The sequence below is a fragment of the Cryptomeria japonica genome, chromosome 11, assembly GCF_030272615.1.
Source record: "Cryptomeria japonica chromosome 11, Sugi_1.0, whole genome shotgun sequence".
Classification (NCBI taxonomy): domain Eukaryota; kingdom Viridiplantae; phylum Streptophyta; class Pinopsida; order Cupressales; family Cupressaceae; genus Cryptomeria; species Cryptomeria japonica.
This window is the reverse complement of record NC_081415.1, coordinates 208,369,441-208,386,679: the sequence shown is the minus strand read 5'-3', so window position 1 is coordinate 208,386,679 and position 17,239 is coordinate 208,369,441. Positions and strand designations below refer to the sequence as shown.

Here is a 17,239-nt window from a genome sequence, read left to right as displayed (position 1 = left end):
TTGCCTGTTCAGTAGTGAGTGGACCAAGCTCAAATGTTTCTACATCATACTCATCTGCAAGAATTTCACCTTCATACTTGTCCACTACTGGTGTAGCTATCTGCAATTTCCTGGATCCTGTCTCATCTCTAATCACCTTGGACATCTTGGTGGCCTTCTTCTTCTCCGTTACCTCTTGAGAATTTCCTATAAGGCTCTCTAAGTCAATCACATCCTCTTCTTCTTCAATCACAACCACCCTTGTCAGTCTCTCCATCAACCAATCTGGAATGGCGGATCTTGTCTCTTTCACTTGTATTTCTTTAGGAAGTGGTTCATCTTCTCAGGGAGGAGATGTCGCTTCATCATCATTTCCCTGGTCCTCTTGTAGCTCATCAATTTGTAGAGGTTGACTTGATGAATGTTGAGGTGTTTGTCCCTTCTCTGGCTTATCATTCTGTACCATGGATTCCATAGATTCATCAATCTCAGGTACCACCTTCTCTTGACCTTCAGCTTGACTTGCCTTCTTTCCATGTCGAGAAGATGTGCCTGATGGGCGATCTCGATTGGCCTCTTGCTTCTTCTTGGAGGATTCTCTTTTCTCAAGTCTTTCTTTCCTCTTTGCGCCTCTAGGATGAGAATTGTCTTCACTTACGCTTGCTCCTCCTTCCTCTTGTCTTTCCTCCAAAGTAAAAGTCATTGGTACGTTCTGCTCTCTTAACTTCTGATGTTGTACATCCACCCATCTGCGAGTGCATGACAAAACTGGAGCCATCAAAGCTCTCAAGTCCAAAATCTCAGGCTCGCTCCAATCTATCTTCACTCTCTTATCTTCTTTGTCATAGGATGACTGGAGATGTCTGCCATTGTCCTGAGCTTGATCGGCTACTCTATAAACTTTGCATTTCCTGATGAAATCTAAAGGTAATCTGGAATGCATCTTTCTTTTCACTTCTAAATCACTTGAGAGATTCATCCAAAAGTCTTCCACCTGAAACTCATGTTCGTACTTCCTAGCAACTATCTCCTCCATATAACCATAAGGATCAAAATTCTCCCGTGGGGCAAAGAAGGTGAATGAATACAAGGCTAATTCCTTCTCTGCATCCTCTGAAGCTTGAGTATTAGGACATACCTCAATTGAATTCCCCAATATGATAGGTACGGGAATTCCATTTCCATGCTTGTGTCTGGACCCCTTTGCACAAGCTACCAACTGCCTGGTTATCTCAAGTAGCACTATCCTATCTGTCGGATACCTCGGCAACATGTAGGGAGGCGAAGGACACCCCTGAACTCTGATATATGTAAACTTTTGAAACTGGATGAACCATGCACCATACCTCTTCACAAGCTCTTGTGCATCCAGAGATAGTCGATTGTGAATCCCGCCTTGCAATATCCTAGTGATGTTCATCGTGAAAGTATCATTGACTAACTTGTAGTCACTTCCAGGTGGATGATGCAAATGAACATAAGAGTCACAAACTCTCACTTCTCCGGGTCCTCTTCCGATCACTCCTCTGTGAGGTAGCCCTGCATACTCAAAACTCCTGATCAAGGCATATATGACATATGAGATCATGTGGAACGACTTGGTAGGCCTTAGTCTTCTCAACTGCACATCCAAGCTATTGCTAATAATTTTGGCCCAATGAATCATTCCTTTCCCTTGGACAATCACTTGAATGAAGTAGAACATCCATTTCTCGAAGTAGAAGGCTTGGGGAGCCCCCGTAACTCGATTGAGCAAAGTTATCAAATCTTTGTACTCCTCCTGGAAATCAATCCTATGCGGTGTATTGGGAATCTTGTTCAGGCGAGGACAACTTTTGAGCAACCAATTCTTGTTGATGAGGTTCAAACAGGTGTCAGGATCATCTTCATATATTGACCTGGCTCCTTCCAGGCTTTTGTTTATCATATCATTATGCTCTGGAAGATGAAGAGCTTCGCTTATAGCCTCCTCTGAAAGGTAAGCTAAAGTGTTTCCTTCCTTGGATACGATCGATCTTGATTGTGAGTCATAATGGCGAGCACACTCGATCATCAGCTCATAACACTGGACTGCTGGGGGGAAACCGGCCGCCTTGATGATGCCACTTTCAATTATCTTCTTCGCAATAGGTGATGGCTTGCCAATGTAGGGGACCTCTTGAAACTTCTTCACACTGAAGTTTCCCAAGTTGGTATCTCCGATATTACTCCATTTGGACACGATCCTAGTCTCCAATTCTTCGTTCTTCTGATCTTCCTTCATGAGAGTCGGGCGACTAGTAGATGCTCCCGCCTTTGGAGTCGCCATCTTGACACCTACACAACATTTCACAATTAGTAATATATCTTGAAGCGTAGAAATATAGAGTAGAAAGGAAGATTTAAGATTTTAATTAGGAAACTTCATGATAAATCTTGAGTTATCATTTCCTAATTAACTATGCCAAACTTAGAATTTTCAAAACAAAAGTTCAAAATTCAAATCTTCAACAATGGTGTCAAGATGATTTCGCCATACCTCCCTTGAGTATTAAACTCTAAGAAATGATGCAAAAAAAGACGAATTTCACTAAGCAAAATGTAGATCAAAGCTCTCCCTTGGATAAAATGTGCCTCATTTAGCCTCCACAAGAATCAACTCCACTTCCTTCTGGTCTCCAACACTTGAAATAAATTCGCTCCAAGCAAACCAGATTTCGCACCTTCAATTAGCCTTCCAAATTCGCACTTGAAGCAATGATTGAATGATTTGAATTGTGAAAAAAAAACACCTCCAATATATAGAGCGCTCACCCCTTTGCTCCCTCTAGGCCGACTTGGCAAAAAGAGGTTAAAAAATGAATAAAATTCCAAAAAAGGGGGGCCGACTTGGCAAAATAAATGAAAATAAGGCCTTAAGCGCTTTATATTTAATTTTAATTCAATAAAAATTAATTTTAAATGCCTCCAAGATAGAAGTTCGATTTTTTAAGGCTTAAAATTAATTTATTAAATGCCAAAATGTCTTTTATTTAATGCCAATTTAATTTTAATTTTTTCAAATGCCTCAAAATTAGCAATTTTGGCGATCTAATGCAATTTGGAGAATATTAATTTTTAAAACAAGGCTTAATGAAACTTCCTGAGGATTTTGCCCTGGCCCCTCTCTGAGGGTCAGGAGCGATTTTTCATTTCTTGCTCAAATTTAGCACTTTTCTACCTCCAAAATTTCTTCAAGACATTTCAACTAGGTCCTTTCACTGAATTGCAAACTTAGCTCAATCCAATTTTGGAGAAAAGGCGTGATTTTGAAGTTTCTCGCTGTGGACCCTCTCTGAGGGTCCATAGCGATTTTTGCAATTTAGGCTTGATTCTTCATCATTTTTCATTAAAACTTCATTCATCATTTGGCAATGCCTTCCCTTAATCCACTCCAACCAAATTCGCTTTGTTGTTGTAAGGTAAAACGAGGATTTTCAACAATATCGCTATGGGCCCTCTCTGAGGGTCCGGAGCGATTTTTCGCTGTGGGCCTTCACTAAGGGTCAGGAGCGATTTTTCATTTTCTAACCAAAATCATCAAGTTTTAAATGCAAAATAATATTCATCCTGCTCGTGGAGGTCTTTTCTCCTTGTCCAAACCTTGCCTTAGCACCATTTTGAAGAAAACATACATTTTTTGAAAATCTCGCTGTGGGCCTTCAGTGAGGGTCCGGAGCGATTTTTTGGTTCTAGGCAAATTCCTTCATCTTTTAATCTTCAAATCACCTCCAAGCCATAACACATCACGTTCTCCTCCTGTCCAAGCAAGATTTCATCTCAATTCTTCAAACCAAGGAGAGAAAACTGGAAAATCGCTATGGGCCCTCTCTAAGGGTCCGTAGCGATTTTTGTAATTGCCTTCAAAATATTGATTCTCAACGATTTCTTTTCACTTCAAGGCTTTTCAAACATCGTTTCTAACCCATGCCTAGCCTTAGCCTTCCTCAAACTTGGATGAAAAGTCCCCATATTAGGTTTCTCGCTGTGGGCCCTCTATGAGGGTACGGAGCGATTTCTCGCTGTGGGCCTTCAATGAGGGTCAGGAGCGACTTTTTCATTTTGGGTTGATTTCCTCTCGTGTTGATCCTCCAAATTATATTCAACGGATAGAACATGCTTTCCTTCGTCCCTTCCAATCATAAAATCACTTTGATCTTGTAAGAATAATGCATATTTGAAAATCTCGCTTTGGGCCCTCTCTGAGGGTCCGTAGCGATTTTTTGCTACCTGGACCAAAATGCTTCACTTTTCGTCTAAAAATCACTTTGCCAAGGAAGATATCATCTTGTTCTTTGTTACGAATAAAAATTCATGTCCAAGGTAGGTCCAAAAATGTGCACACAAAGAAAATCGCTGTGGGCCCTCTCTGAGGGTCAGGAGCGATTTTTTCTTTCCTGGGCAAAACTCCCTCACTTCATCATCTTTGATCAAGTCTGGATACTTCATTATGTTCATTCTATCCTTCATCATGCCTTGACCTCTCAAATTGACCAAATAAGGCCTGTAATGACCCTTATAAGATTTCTCGTTGTGGGCCCTCTCTGAGGGTCAGGAGCAATTTTTCTGTTTTCAACAAGATCCTTCATTATTTCTAGCCAAAACTTCCTCAGGCGGGTGGGGAAAGTCATTTATTTTCCATCTATGATCAAAACTTGGTCTCTTTTTATTGCAAAATGAAGGAAATCAAAATCTCGCTGTGGGCCCTCTCTGAGGGTCCGTAGCGATTTTTTCCTTAGTTTCCAAAATTCACCATCTTTCACGTCTCCAAACCGTCCAAAGCATCAAGTCACGTTCAATCATCCTTCCAGGAGACCCTGCACAAAGCAATTTAGAAAAGTCAGTGACAAATATGACTTAAACAACATTTTCACCCTGGGCCTTCATTGAGGGTCAGGAGCGATTTCACCCCTTTTGGCCAAACTGCTTCAAATTTAAGTCTCCAACAGCTTCACAAGGCAAAGTCAGGTCATTTTCAAGGTCAGGAACCAGTTAGCAAGTTCATCAAAACAAGAAATTGTAATCTGGATAAATTTCGCCCTGGGCCCTCTCTGGGGGTTAGGAGCGAATTGTCTGTTTCAGGCATCATCTTGCTTCAAAAATTTGATCAAAACTCACCTAGGCAAGAACACACAATTTCACCTTCAAAAATGCTAACACTTGGTCAAAATTGGATTTTACCCTAAAAACCCTGATTAGACCTAACCTAAGACCTATTTGACTCCCCTGAAAGGCTTACCTTACTTCAATTGTCTCAATTCTTCGGGAGGACACTTAACAACTTTCCAAAATTCGACTGGACTCAGCTTGAATAACATCAAAAGAAACCCCTAAAGTTTAGCCCTAGTCCAAACAGACAACTCACTCAAAACCCTAAAAGCAGAGAGAAGAACAAGCAAAACAAAAGCGAAAAAGAGGGGGTCCCCATTCTAATGGGGCGATGTGTGAAATGGTCACAAGAAGTACTCAACGAAAATAGGATACAGGTTGCTGGAAAATGAAATGGTGGATAACAATTGGCCAGCCAGATTGTTGGAATAAAAGTTGCCTTCATAAAGCAGGTACCTTCACGTGGTTGGCATTAAAAAGAAGAATTTTGACTAGTGAAAGATTGAGTAGATTAGGCTTTCATGAGACTTCCAGAAGTCTTTGTGTAAAGAGGCTGAAGATACTCTTGATCATCTACTGTTAAATTGTGAATTTACTAATCAATGTTGGAGATTTCTATTACAAAAACTTAACTAGCATACCCCTTTTCCTTCCCCATTGAGTAACTTATTTCAGAGTTGGAACTTGGTTCAAAACAAATCAGTTTACTCTAGCATATGGGATGTTGCTCCTTCGATTCTAATCTAGGAGATTTGGAAAGAAAGAAATAGACGTATTTTCCAAGGGTGAGAAGAAGACTTGAAATGTTTGTGGGTGAGGTTGGAGAATGCGACTTCATAAACAATTAATGCTATACCTTAAATCACAATTTCCAAAAATACCCATTCAATTTGGAGGACAAGATAATCTAGTCACAATGGCCTCTTCTCAAATCCAGGCCTGTTAATGGGCCTCATTAGGATGATCCATAAAAGCAATCTGATGGAGAAGTGGAGTGGCAAAGGCCGAATAAAGGGTGAATCAAGATTAACTTCGATGGTGCCTCCAACGGCAACCCAAGTCCATCGGGTGCCAGATGTGTGGCAAGGCATGATAGGGGCAATATCCTTACAGTTAGTGCACAAAAGTTTGAAGATGGAACAAACAATGCGACGGAAGCTCAAGCAGCAATCCTTGCAATCAAATTGGCTTCTCGACAATCTGTTAGTCACCTCCACCTTGAAGGCGACTCCCAAGTGATTGTAAACTCAATTGCCAAGGGAGAAGCACAATCTTAATAGATGGACAAGTATGTTAAGCTCATTGTCTCCGAATTAAGGCAATTTTCGAATTTTAAAGTCTCTCATATTAAGAGAGAGGGGAAGAAGTAGGCAGATGTCTTTGTTGGTGTAAATAATTATTCATCTTGGATATTATTACACCTTACTTAAGTTTACTTAGGTACATGCATTTAATAGTAGTTTGGGTATGAGACACTTGGGTGTTTGTGCCACATTGGGATAGTGTGTGTAGGAGAATTTCCACCTTTTATGGTGTTGATCTTGTTACTACTCTATCATATCCACTGATTGTGGAGTGATAATTCCACCTTCGGTGGGTGATCCACCTCATGTGGAATATTTTATTGTTTCTCCTACCTACCCACACCTATTTCTTTCCTACCCTTGTTTCTTATTGAGCCACATGTTATGTTTGTGTGCTCACATATCCATATAGCCTTGCCTATATAAGCAAGCTCATCTACATTGTAATTTGTATGTAACAACGATTGATGATCCAATTGATCACATTTTGCATCTTGATAGAATACAGTTTATTCTTATCATCTATTTTGTTCTCTCTTATTTGTGCTTTCCATTGCCTCTAGATCTTGGCAAAATCTCACATGGTATCAGAGCCATTAGAGTGTCATTGGTTTGCCAATTGAGAGAAATTTGATACTATTTGGGGTTTTGTATTTTGGATCTTTCTATTGCAGGTTATTATTGAAGCTTGATGGGTCAAATCTGAGGTTACCATTGGATTGAGGAGGTCCAAGAAAGTCAGATTTGTCTTTTGTTTCATCCAAATCAGACTTCGGAGGCCAAATCTAGAGGCATTTGAAATCTGAAGCTGCGGCGGAAATTTTCCAGAAATTATAATTTTGCAGGCAATTTTCAAATAGTGATATCTCACTCATTCGGACTCCTTTTTTCAAGCAATTTTTTTTGTTTTGGGGTAGAATTTCGTGATCTGTACAGTCGTGCAGGAGTTTTCTGATTTCCGGATACAGGTTTTTATGAAATCATGAAAAAACGATTTTTTCAACTTTGAAGGCTTCGTTCGGGCTCATATGGACTCCTTTTCAGGTGTCATTTTTTTTTGAAAGTGCATAATTTTTTGTCTAATTTCATAATATGCCATTAGGTTGCAGTGATTTTGAGTGGATATTGTACTTTCAGTATTTGGTCATTTTTGGCCTATTTGGTACTTGTATTTTGCTTGGATCTCAGTTTAGATCACTAGCAGTATTTGTTGAAGTCTCTTATATCTCATTTTGAGAAATTGTAAAGTTGAAATCAAAAGTCCACTTTGCCATTATTTGAAAGTGCCAACATGATCTTTTTATGGGGGGTCAGTTGTTCATTTATATCTCTTGGTGAAATTCCATTCGGAGGCATCTTCATCTGCAGTATTCTACAGGGCTTCTTTGTTGGTGGCATCATTTTCATGTTTCCACATTTGAATATTTTATCAAGAAGTATGCTCTTGCTTGAGCAATGTTGTACTAGCACTATCGTAAAGTGCCACACCTCTTTGTATCTTGTCATTGTTGACTATTTGACGTAATCCTCTTGTACACGTAGATTAGGAATATCTTGTGAGACTTGGTACATGGCTTCAGTTGAGACTTAGATTGTACACATTTGTGCATGGCTCCCGTGAAACTTAGATTGTACCAGTATTTCTACCATTTATGAGTATCCAAATGATGCTCAAAGTAGGTTGTCTCCATGCCTGATCTTTATTTTGTTGCAGCGAGTGATTCATCATCATCGACTTGGTACCTGGTTTTGTCACACTTTGACATTATTGGTGCAGCATTGGCTCTCTTTCTTCCTTATGGGGAGGTATTTTGGTCAACATCATTGGACCATCCTTGCAGGAGATTCGACATTGAGGGGGGGCTTCATGGTCTCTTATTTTCATCATTGGGAGCATTGTGTGCTTTCATCATCTCTCTTTTGGGGTTTTTCCCATTGGGTTTTTCTCTCTTTCCCCGCTTTGTGAGAGATTTCATTGCATTGGTTTGCATGCATTTGCATTTGTACAAGGGTACCTAACATGGCCTAGTAGCCGGGACCCATCTTGCATTGCTTAGTTGCATTGTAGACTTTAGTGCATTCCCCTAAGTTGCACTTAAAGGGGGGTGTTGGTGTAAATAATTATTCATCTTGGATATTATTGCACCTTACTTAAGTTTACTTAGGTACATGCATTTAATAGTAGTTTGGGTATGAGACACTTGGGTGTTTGTGCCACATTGGGATAGTGTGTGTAGAAGAATTTCCACCTTTTATGGTGTTGATCTTGTTACTATCTATCATATCCACTTATTGTGGAGTGATAATTCCACCTTCGGTGGGTGATCCACCTCATGTGGAATATTTTTTGTTTCTCCTACCTACCCACACCTATTTGCTACCTACCCTTGTTTCTTATTGAGCCACATGTTATGTTTGTGTGCTCACATATCCATATAGCCTTGCCTATATAAGCAGGCTCATCTACATTGTATGTAACAACGATTGATGATCCAGTTGATCATCATTTTGCATCTTGATAGAATACAGTTTATTCTTATCATCTATTTTGTTCTCTCTTATTTGTGTTTTCCATTGCCTCTAGATCTTGGCAAAATCTCAAAGTCTTATCAAATTGGGGGTGCATAAAAGAGAAGGCAACTAGAAGGAGTGGTGGGATGACTTCAAAAACCTGCATTTTGTTGTTGAGGCGAGTTCATGTGATAGTCGGATGGGACAAGAGTCCTTCAAATTGATATGTGGAAGTTTAAAATGGAAAGGGGTGGATGAACTACAGTGGAGCGCAGCCATTGGGCTCTCCGAGGGATGCTACCATTTATGAAGTTGGCAGAGATATGTGTGATACGGGGGTGAGCATTCATTTAAACACTCACTGACTCAATTCTTGGCATCATTCCCTACCTTCAGGTTTAGTAGGAAGGTGCGTGCAAAGATTGTGGCAAAGTGTAGGGCATTAAGATTATGTTTTTACCTAAGTTACCAATTCGGGTTCGAGATCGGATTCGGAGACAAGAACCTGGTTTATGGGTTCGGGGAAAATAAATTTGCCTTTTGGGTTTGTGGTTGGGTTAGTTCGTACATATATATATATATATATATATATATATATGTACGAACTAACATATATCTATATATATATATATATATATATATATATAGTAGGAAGGTGTGTGCAAAGATTGTGGCAGAGTGTAGGGCATTAAGATTATGTTTTTACCTAAGTTACCAGTTCGGGTTCGAGATCAAGTTCAGAGACGCGAACCTGGTTCGTGGGTTCGGGGAAAAAAAATTTGCCTTTTGGGTTCGTGGTTGGGTTAGTCCATACATATATATATATATATATATATATATATATAAAGAAATATACAAAATTAAAAATCTAAATACATTTAATTGTATGCTACTTCATCATTGATCAATGCCAAATGCCATTTCAATTGATAGTTCAGAATTTCAATAATATCATATTATGTAATATACTCATATGCCTTATAATATATATCAATGTTTCACGATTCGAATATGTCCAGGTTCACGATTCGAATGAAAATCATTACAATTACAAAATTGACAATTAAAAATAATAATTGTCTTCTATCTTTAAAGTTCAATGTTCATCAATCATCAAAAGGATCTAGATCAAGATCATCATCGTTTGCTCCAAGCTCAAATTCAAAATCATTTGAACCCAAACAAGTGCCACTCGCACTAGCTCCATCAGCTATAGGTATCTCATCATCATCATTTAAAGTGACTTTTTAGTGACTTGACCCACCCAGCCCGTGGGTTCGCTTGGGTTCGCTCGGGTTCTCACAGGGTTCACCATTTTCCCTATGGGTTCTCCCTGGATTCGCCAAGGCGAACCCACAGGGAAAATGGTGAACCCAATGAGAACCCAACACGGACCCGGTTCACATTTGGGCCCCAAAACCCACAAACCCGGTATCTTAGGTTTTTACTAAGTGCGTCATGAAAGCCAATTTCTCCCTGGGGACAAACAAGCAACAATTTGCCTTCATGGGCAATATATCGAAGGAGCGAATGAGGAACATTTTCAAGACCGAAGATCCTTGCTTCTTAAGGATGGTCTACAAATTCCTGGGTGAAGATTACATGAGCTCCGAATTTAGAAATCAGACTAATGTGGATGTGGCGTCCATGTTTCTTGCTTGGTGCTTGGATTTGTGCACCAAAGAGGATGTGAAATGGGTCATGAGGGAGTGTGTAAGAGAGGAGTGGAAATACAGATTGGAGACCCTATTGACAATTGCACATATAGGCAAGGGCATCATCACCAAAGGTGGTGAATGGATTCGAGACTAAAAATTCATTCCACCCTTAAGGCCGTTCCTGGTTTGGGGTGCAAACAATGATAGAGAGCAGAGGGTGGAAGATCAAGAGGGGTGGTCACTCATCAAGGAGTATTTGTGTGGCCGTGTGCAGATAGAGCAGGCAACAGGAGCAAAAGACCCTAAGAAGGGTAAGCTGAAACATGTCTTTCACAAAGAGGACTATTGGATTGGAGGTAGAAGTCTAAAGGAGGAGTAGAAGTAGTAAGTGGCAATAATAGTTGGTGTAAGGTTTTTTTACTGTTGATGGTTTGGACAATAGGTTTAGTTCTTGTAGTTTGTTTTCAATCATGGTTGTTATATGGTGTGGAGTCTCGTTGTAACCTTTTCACACATCGCCCCATTGCAAACGGGGACCCCCTCTTTCTTGCTTTCTGCATCTTGTTAGTTTAGGGTTTTGGCAGTGTAGCTAGCAATTTTGAGCGTCAATGTCCGGGTCTCAAGTTTTGAAATGTGATCATGCCTAATTGTCATTAGGGTTTTGAAAATTTTGTATAGGATCAAGTGCGTAAAGGTTGAGAATTTATATGATCCTAAATTTTGTCTAAGTGTAGACCTTTTGAGCGTAGACGTGTTTTAAACATTCGAGTCGGTGATATTTAGGTGTCCAAGTGTTTTAAAGTCTTTTTGGGGTTGTTTTTCGCTCCTAGGAGGTTATTCAAGTTGAATTCGCACTTTATCCCGATGAAATTCATTTTGTCTCACTCAAATTTTGGTAAATTTGCCTAAGTCTTGATACGTTTTGTTGAAAATTTGAAGTGTCCAGATGATTTTGAGTGGTTAAATCATTAAATTCCTAATGAAAATTCATGTTTTAAGGGTCTAAATGTCAAAATTCTTGATGGGAGGTGCTTTTCCCCCACATTTCCGATGACCCATGATTTCCCCCACTCAAAATCCTAATGGGATATGAATTTCCATTGGATTTCCGATGGACCTCATTTTTTCCCCCATTCAGATTCCTGATGGAGGGTGATTTTCCACCCGGGAAGGTAAAATTTGACTAAGCGTTGGGAAATCCTTTCGATGACCCACGTTTTTCCCCTAGAGTGCAAATGACTTTGAAATTCATGCTCCTAATGCAGATCAATTTTTCACCAGAGCTATTCATGATCAAATTTTGAGGATTTTTATGCAGATGACTATTCCCATTATGGGATGAATTTCCCAAAGTGACAATTTTAATGGGATTTTGATTTGGATGACTATCTAGATAGGGGTCGATTTTCCCCCAAGGTGAAATTTTGAGCTTAGTGACAAAATGAAGTTGGAATTTTGACTCCAGATGGATGGCGATTTTCCTTGGAGACATTCTTGTGTAAATGTGATGAATTATCATTGGGATTTTTATCCCAATATGGGGCGATTTTCCCCCAAGGGTTAAAATGAATTAAATTTTGAAAGTTTTAATAAATCAACCCCAAATTTAATTGTTTTTGCAATTGTTGACAATTATTAAAAATCAAAAAAATAATTAATTAATGATTTGCAATGGTCATTTAATCCATTTGCCCTAAAAATATTTACATAAAGTCATATTGACCTCCTTGCAATTTGAAAAAACTACACTTGTGTGTGATATTTTTTGCTATTAATTATAGTTTATCAAAATAGAAATACATTATAAGAAGCAAGTATACTCCAAGTAGTCTCAGTCGTGATCACCCATCAAAATAGAACAAAATACATTCAACTTATGACATCTAAAACAGAACAGTATCAGGTAGACTTAAACGGGAACTAATTCATAATATGATGAGCCTCGAAGACAAAGTGCCTCCATTTGCACTAAAATCCCACTTGGGCCTATCTTTGGTAGGATGGAAGCACAATTTCATCACAGACTTTAGAAGATGTGATTTCAGTTCTCTTAGCTGAAGAAAAGAGTACAGGAGATTCAGGAGAAGATGCTCAGCTTGAACTTGCATTATACTCAAAAAAAAGGATGGGAAAGAGAATGTCAAGTAAGAATGACATTGAATGTTACTATTGCAAGAAATTAGGTCATACTGCAATTAATTGTAAAATTCGTGCAAATGATCTTCTCAAAGGTAAAGTTAAAGAATCAGTAAATATAGCTGTTGTTAGGGAACCACCAGATGTTGTTACTTGTTAGTGATGATGACATCATTGAAGAGGAAGAACATGTTCTATTTTGAAGAGGTCAGCACTTTGAAGGTAGGGAGAGATTCAGTAGAGGCTAGATGGATGCTCAATAGTCTGAGGTGCTAATGGATCAAAGAAACTATACCTCATTAAGGTTATGAGACATGCATGTGAGGATTGGTGTCCAATAGTTCAGGGGAGATCTGGAAAATCTGGAAAATCTAGAAGTTCAGCATAATACCTTTACGAGGGTTAGGAGACACTTCATGTGCAAATGGTGTCCAATGGTGTTGGGAACTTGGATGATATCTGCATGACTATACCAGCAATTAGGAGCAACTTGAAGAAGTCTTACTGGTCTATGAACTATTTTCAAAGAATAGCTTCTATATAATGTATTGTTTTGTTTTATGTTTAATTCCAAGTTTGTAATATGAAGAGATGTATTAAGGATCAATAAAAAAGTTGTTATTCCTTAAGGGGGAGTGTTAGAATAAGGCAAGGGTCCCATGGAGGGGGCTTAAGCTCTATTTTTAAGGAAGAGGCGGTCCCATGGAAAAATTATTTTTTTGCTATGGGATTATTTGGAATCTTTTCCTAAAAAATAGAGCCCCTACTTTTTAGGCATGAAAATTTAAGCTGGTGAAAATGGGGTGGGGCTAGAAATTGCCCCACCAGCTTAGGAATATATTATGCCATTTGTCAATCATATGAACTTTAGAAGAAAAACTAGATTTATTTACTACTAATTTATTTAAAATTTTAAATTTAGAAGTTTAAACTTAAGTTGATCTGCACAACAAAGTTCATGTTATCCTTGAATTTAGGAGCTTAATTTTTTAACCTGAAGTGCAAAACAAAATCCAGGGGACCGCCAGCTTTAAAATTATCCTAAAAAATCTAAGCAGCTCCAGCTCTATTTTTTAGGAAGCTCTATTTTTTAGGAAGCCCCCCTCCATGGGACCCCAGCCTATGTCAAACAGAATGGTTTATGTGTTGTATATATGTGTGAAAGAGTTCCAATATGAAACAATCTCTAACTGTAGATCTGTCCCTGGGATCTGGTTAGTTGTCAAGAGTTGTTTACATGTCCATCATCTTCAGTTTGCTGTCCTATTTTCTCCAGTTACCTGTCATTATTCAGCAGTTAGTTGTCAGTCTAATTAGCAGATTTGTAGGGAAGTTGTTTGGCTTCACTGCTGTATAAATAAGCATTGTTTAATCAATAATAATGTATTAAGTTCTTCTGCTATTTTGTTCTGTATCTTTCTTGCTGTGTAGTCTCTGTTTTCTAATTTTCAGAACACGATTGATAATATTAAAATAATATGAGGGGTTGAATATCCACGGCTTAACATGCCTCGCACCATGGGTGATCACGAGGGAACTGTTTCTCCTCCAGTTCATGATGACAGAAATTTTTTTAAGGGGGCTGAAGCCCGTAACAGAAATCTGTTTTATGTTGCTGTTTCTTGCGACTCCTTAGATTTCTCTACGAATTCTCTAAACTGCTTTTAAGTACTTTTGGATCTACTTCCGTGGAACGTATATACTTAATTTTCTTTTCCTTTTTAATCGCCATGCTTTTCAGTGGTGAAATTTGCAAGAACCCTTTCTCAGTTTGGGCTAATTCATATGATGCTTAGGAGGTAAACTAGCATTTTAATGATTTTCATAGCATTGAATTCACTCTGACATCTGAAAAAAAATCATATATATGAAGCTAAAATTATAATTCAAATGCATCGCATCAAATTGTGGAAGTAATAAAAATCCCAACGTAAGTGTTTTTAGAAGCAGATAATTCTACCTTTCTAGTGTCAAGCCAGACTGAATCGAGAGGATGGAAGTCAAGGGGAGAAAAGGGGCAATCAAGCATGGCCCATGCTCTGAGCTGTGTTGAAGCAAAGCCTGGTATTATGACTCCTGAGAGCTTCCCATAATGATCCCCCCATGTTTCTCCTTCACTAGGAGTACTAGCTATTAGTACAAGCATTAGTGCTGCTTTCATAGCCATCTTCATTATTATCGCTGCTGCCTGTCCGATCCTCCTGAATCTCTGCTGCCCTTCACTCCCCGAATAATCGGAAAGGCGCTGTAAATAGAAACGGGACAGAATTCTCTAAACTTTTTACTGGCTTTTCTAACATTTGACTCGAGATTTTGGACGAAGCGTCGGCTTGATCCGTGATGATAACACTTGTACATGATAGAAAGAAAGCTTTATGGAATTGTTTTACTTGAATATAGAATTATAATAGAATATAAGATAGATAGTTTATATGTGGGATTTTTGTTTGAGAATTAGAATATAATTTGATACTGTTTTTATGTTCTATTATTTTTAATTAATTAAGCATGAAAAGGTCAAATTAGAATATAATTTGATAATGTTTTTATGTTCTATTATTTTTAATTAATTAAGCATGAAAAGGGTGTCAGATTTTATAAACCAGAATAGCATAACGAATAGATAAAAAGAAACAAAGGGGCATATAAGTCAAAACCTAGAGCAAAATTGACACGCAAACCAACAACACCACATAAACTAACTAAAGATTGGGAGGCACACATATCATAGATAAACCTTAAACAAGCAAGCAAGTCTGAGTGAATAGTAGAAATAGCAAGACAACAGACAATTAAGAAACCACAAAAAAAGAAACAACACTTGTGCAACAAGAAGATCATTTTATAAAGATTCAATTTTCAAGGAGGGAATCCAGGGAGTCCTCCCAATCTTCTATGTTTTTTCTTCTTTTTATCCTTCTTTGGCATACTTCTAGCAATTGTTATTATTAGTTACTTTCTTTTTTAGCTTCCTTATCTTGTAGTGGCCTAAAAGTGTGCCCATGACCGCCTTATGCATAATACTCTCTATTATAAAAGAACATTTTCCATCCTTTTGGCCTTCTCTAAACAATTATTAGTCTCAATTTTAGTATCCAAGTCCTTCATGTGAACATGTAGTTCTACCATTTGCACCTTAAGAGAATTTAATCCTTTAGTGCCCTCTTCGAAGCCAATATCCTGAACATCATAATCAAATTTTTAGTGTCCTGCTCTTCCTCTTCCCTCTTATTTTCTTCTCTATCTTCCACACTGTCATCCTCGGCATCCTAAACCCTGGTTCTTCTTGCTCTCTTTTTCCTTCCTCAATACTCATGCAACAATCAGCTTCCTCATCCAAATTTTTATCATCCTCCTCCTCTTAGGAATATTCCTCCACAACGTCTTCTTCATTTTAAGGACAAAAATTCATTATCAATAGATTTCTTCTCATTCTCCTTAGTCACAATTTCTTTGCCTTTAGGCTCAGGGTTTTTATTCAGAGAAGCAGCCTTAGCCAACCTTCCAAGTCTTCTACCTTCCGTAAGTTTTGAGATGCAATTGCCAAAGCCTTTATCCTCTTTGGAGTCAACCTTTGCATCATCTAGGATATCAATAGTGTTTTCCTTCAAGCCCATGGTAAAATTATACTTGAGTTTCTTTCTCTTTGTGGAGTCAAGGTTATAGGATGGAGGATTTTTCCTTTTTTCTAGGGTCACCTTCAAGAGATCATTAGAAATGGTCAAGCATTAGGGATATTGCCACCTATGACCAAAGGCCCTTTTCTAATCTTGAGTTTTTTACCACCTTGAGAGTCAATATCAATAGAGTTAGATTTTTAGGTAGAGGACAAAGGATAAGTTTGAATAAGTTTTATTTCAACCAAGCTATTTTTAGAGGTAGGATTAGGTTGAGGAAAGGTGGAAAGAGTAAACTTGTACATAGGCATGATGAGACCTTGGTGGAGGGAAGGGCATGCACATCCTTTGTATATTTGTTAAGGTAAGACATCAAATAAAATGAAATATTAATCTTTTATCCATGTCGTATATGATTCAACAACAAGAAATGGTATCTATGGACCATCTTGAATCTTGCCTCTAATGTAAAATATTTCATAATATGAAGACTTAACAATGCCCAAGACACAGGTAGACTGTCTCTATTGAAATCATTATGAAATCTCTCCTCCTTTTCACCTTCTTCAAATAAGTGTTCAATGAATTTTCAATATTTGTCATTGTTGTGCTTAGGGAGTTTTAGGCCCTCACAATTCAAACCAATTGCTTGGGGAATCAAATTAGTGATAACAATAAAATGAATACTGCCAATTGTGACTTCTACTTTCTCTCAGGAGTTGCAAAATTTCAAAGTGAGTTGATCATTATATCCTCTCATAGAAAGGATGAAAGGAGTGAGACTAGCATGATCAAATATGTCCCATAACTCAACATTCTATTGAAGCACCTTGCAAGAGACAAGTTTTTATCTTTTCCAAGGGTCACCCATTTTTCCTCTATTGAAAAGACCTTTGCTTGCAACATT

The 17,239-nt window shown here is 38.3% G+C and overlaps 1 protein-coding gene across 3 annotated transcripts in view; it reads right to left on the bottom strand.

Annotated features, from left to right (window-relative positions):
• The window catches only part of LOC131067662 (phospholipid--sterol O-acyltransferase), a 156,496-nt gene extending 141,420 nt beyond the window's left edge, over positions 1 to 15,076 (bottom strand). For 2 of the 3 annotated variants that reach the window (XR_009111857.2, XM_058002774.2), the window contains exon 1: positions 14,676 to 15,076. Coding sequence is in view for 2 of the 3 variants with exons in the window: in XM_058002774.2 (XP_057858757.2) it covers positions 14,676 to 14,888 (213 nt within the window). In the remaining variant the exon portion in view is untranslated. The remainder of the gene's footprint in view (positions 1 to 14,675) is intronic. The other variant, XM_058002772.2, reaches the window with a different exon arrangement.
• Positions 15,077 to 17,239: the final 2,163 nt, after the last annotated feature.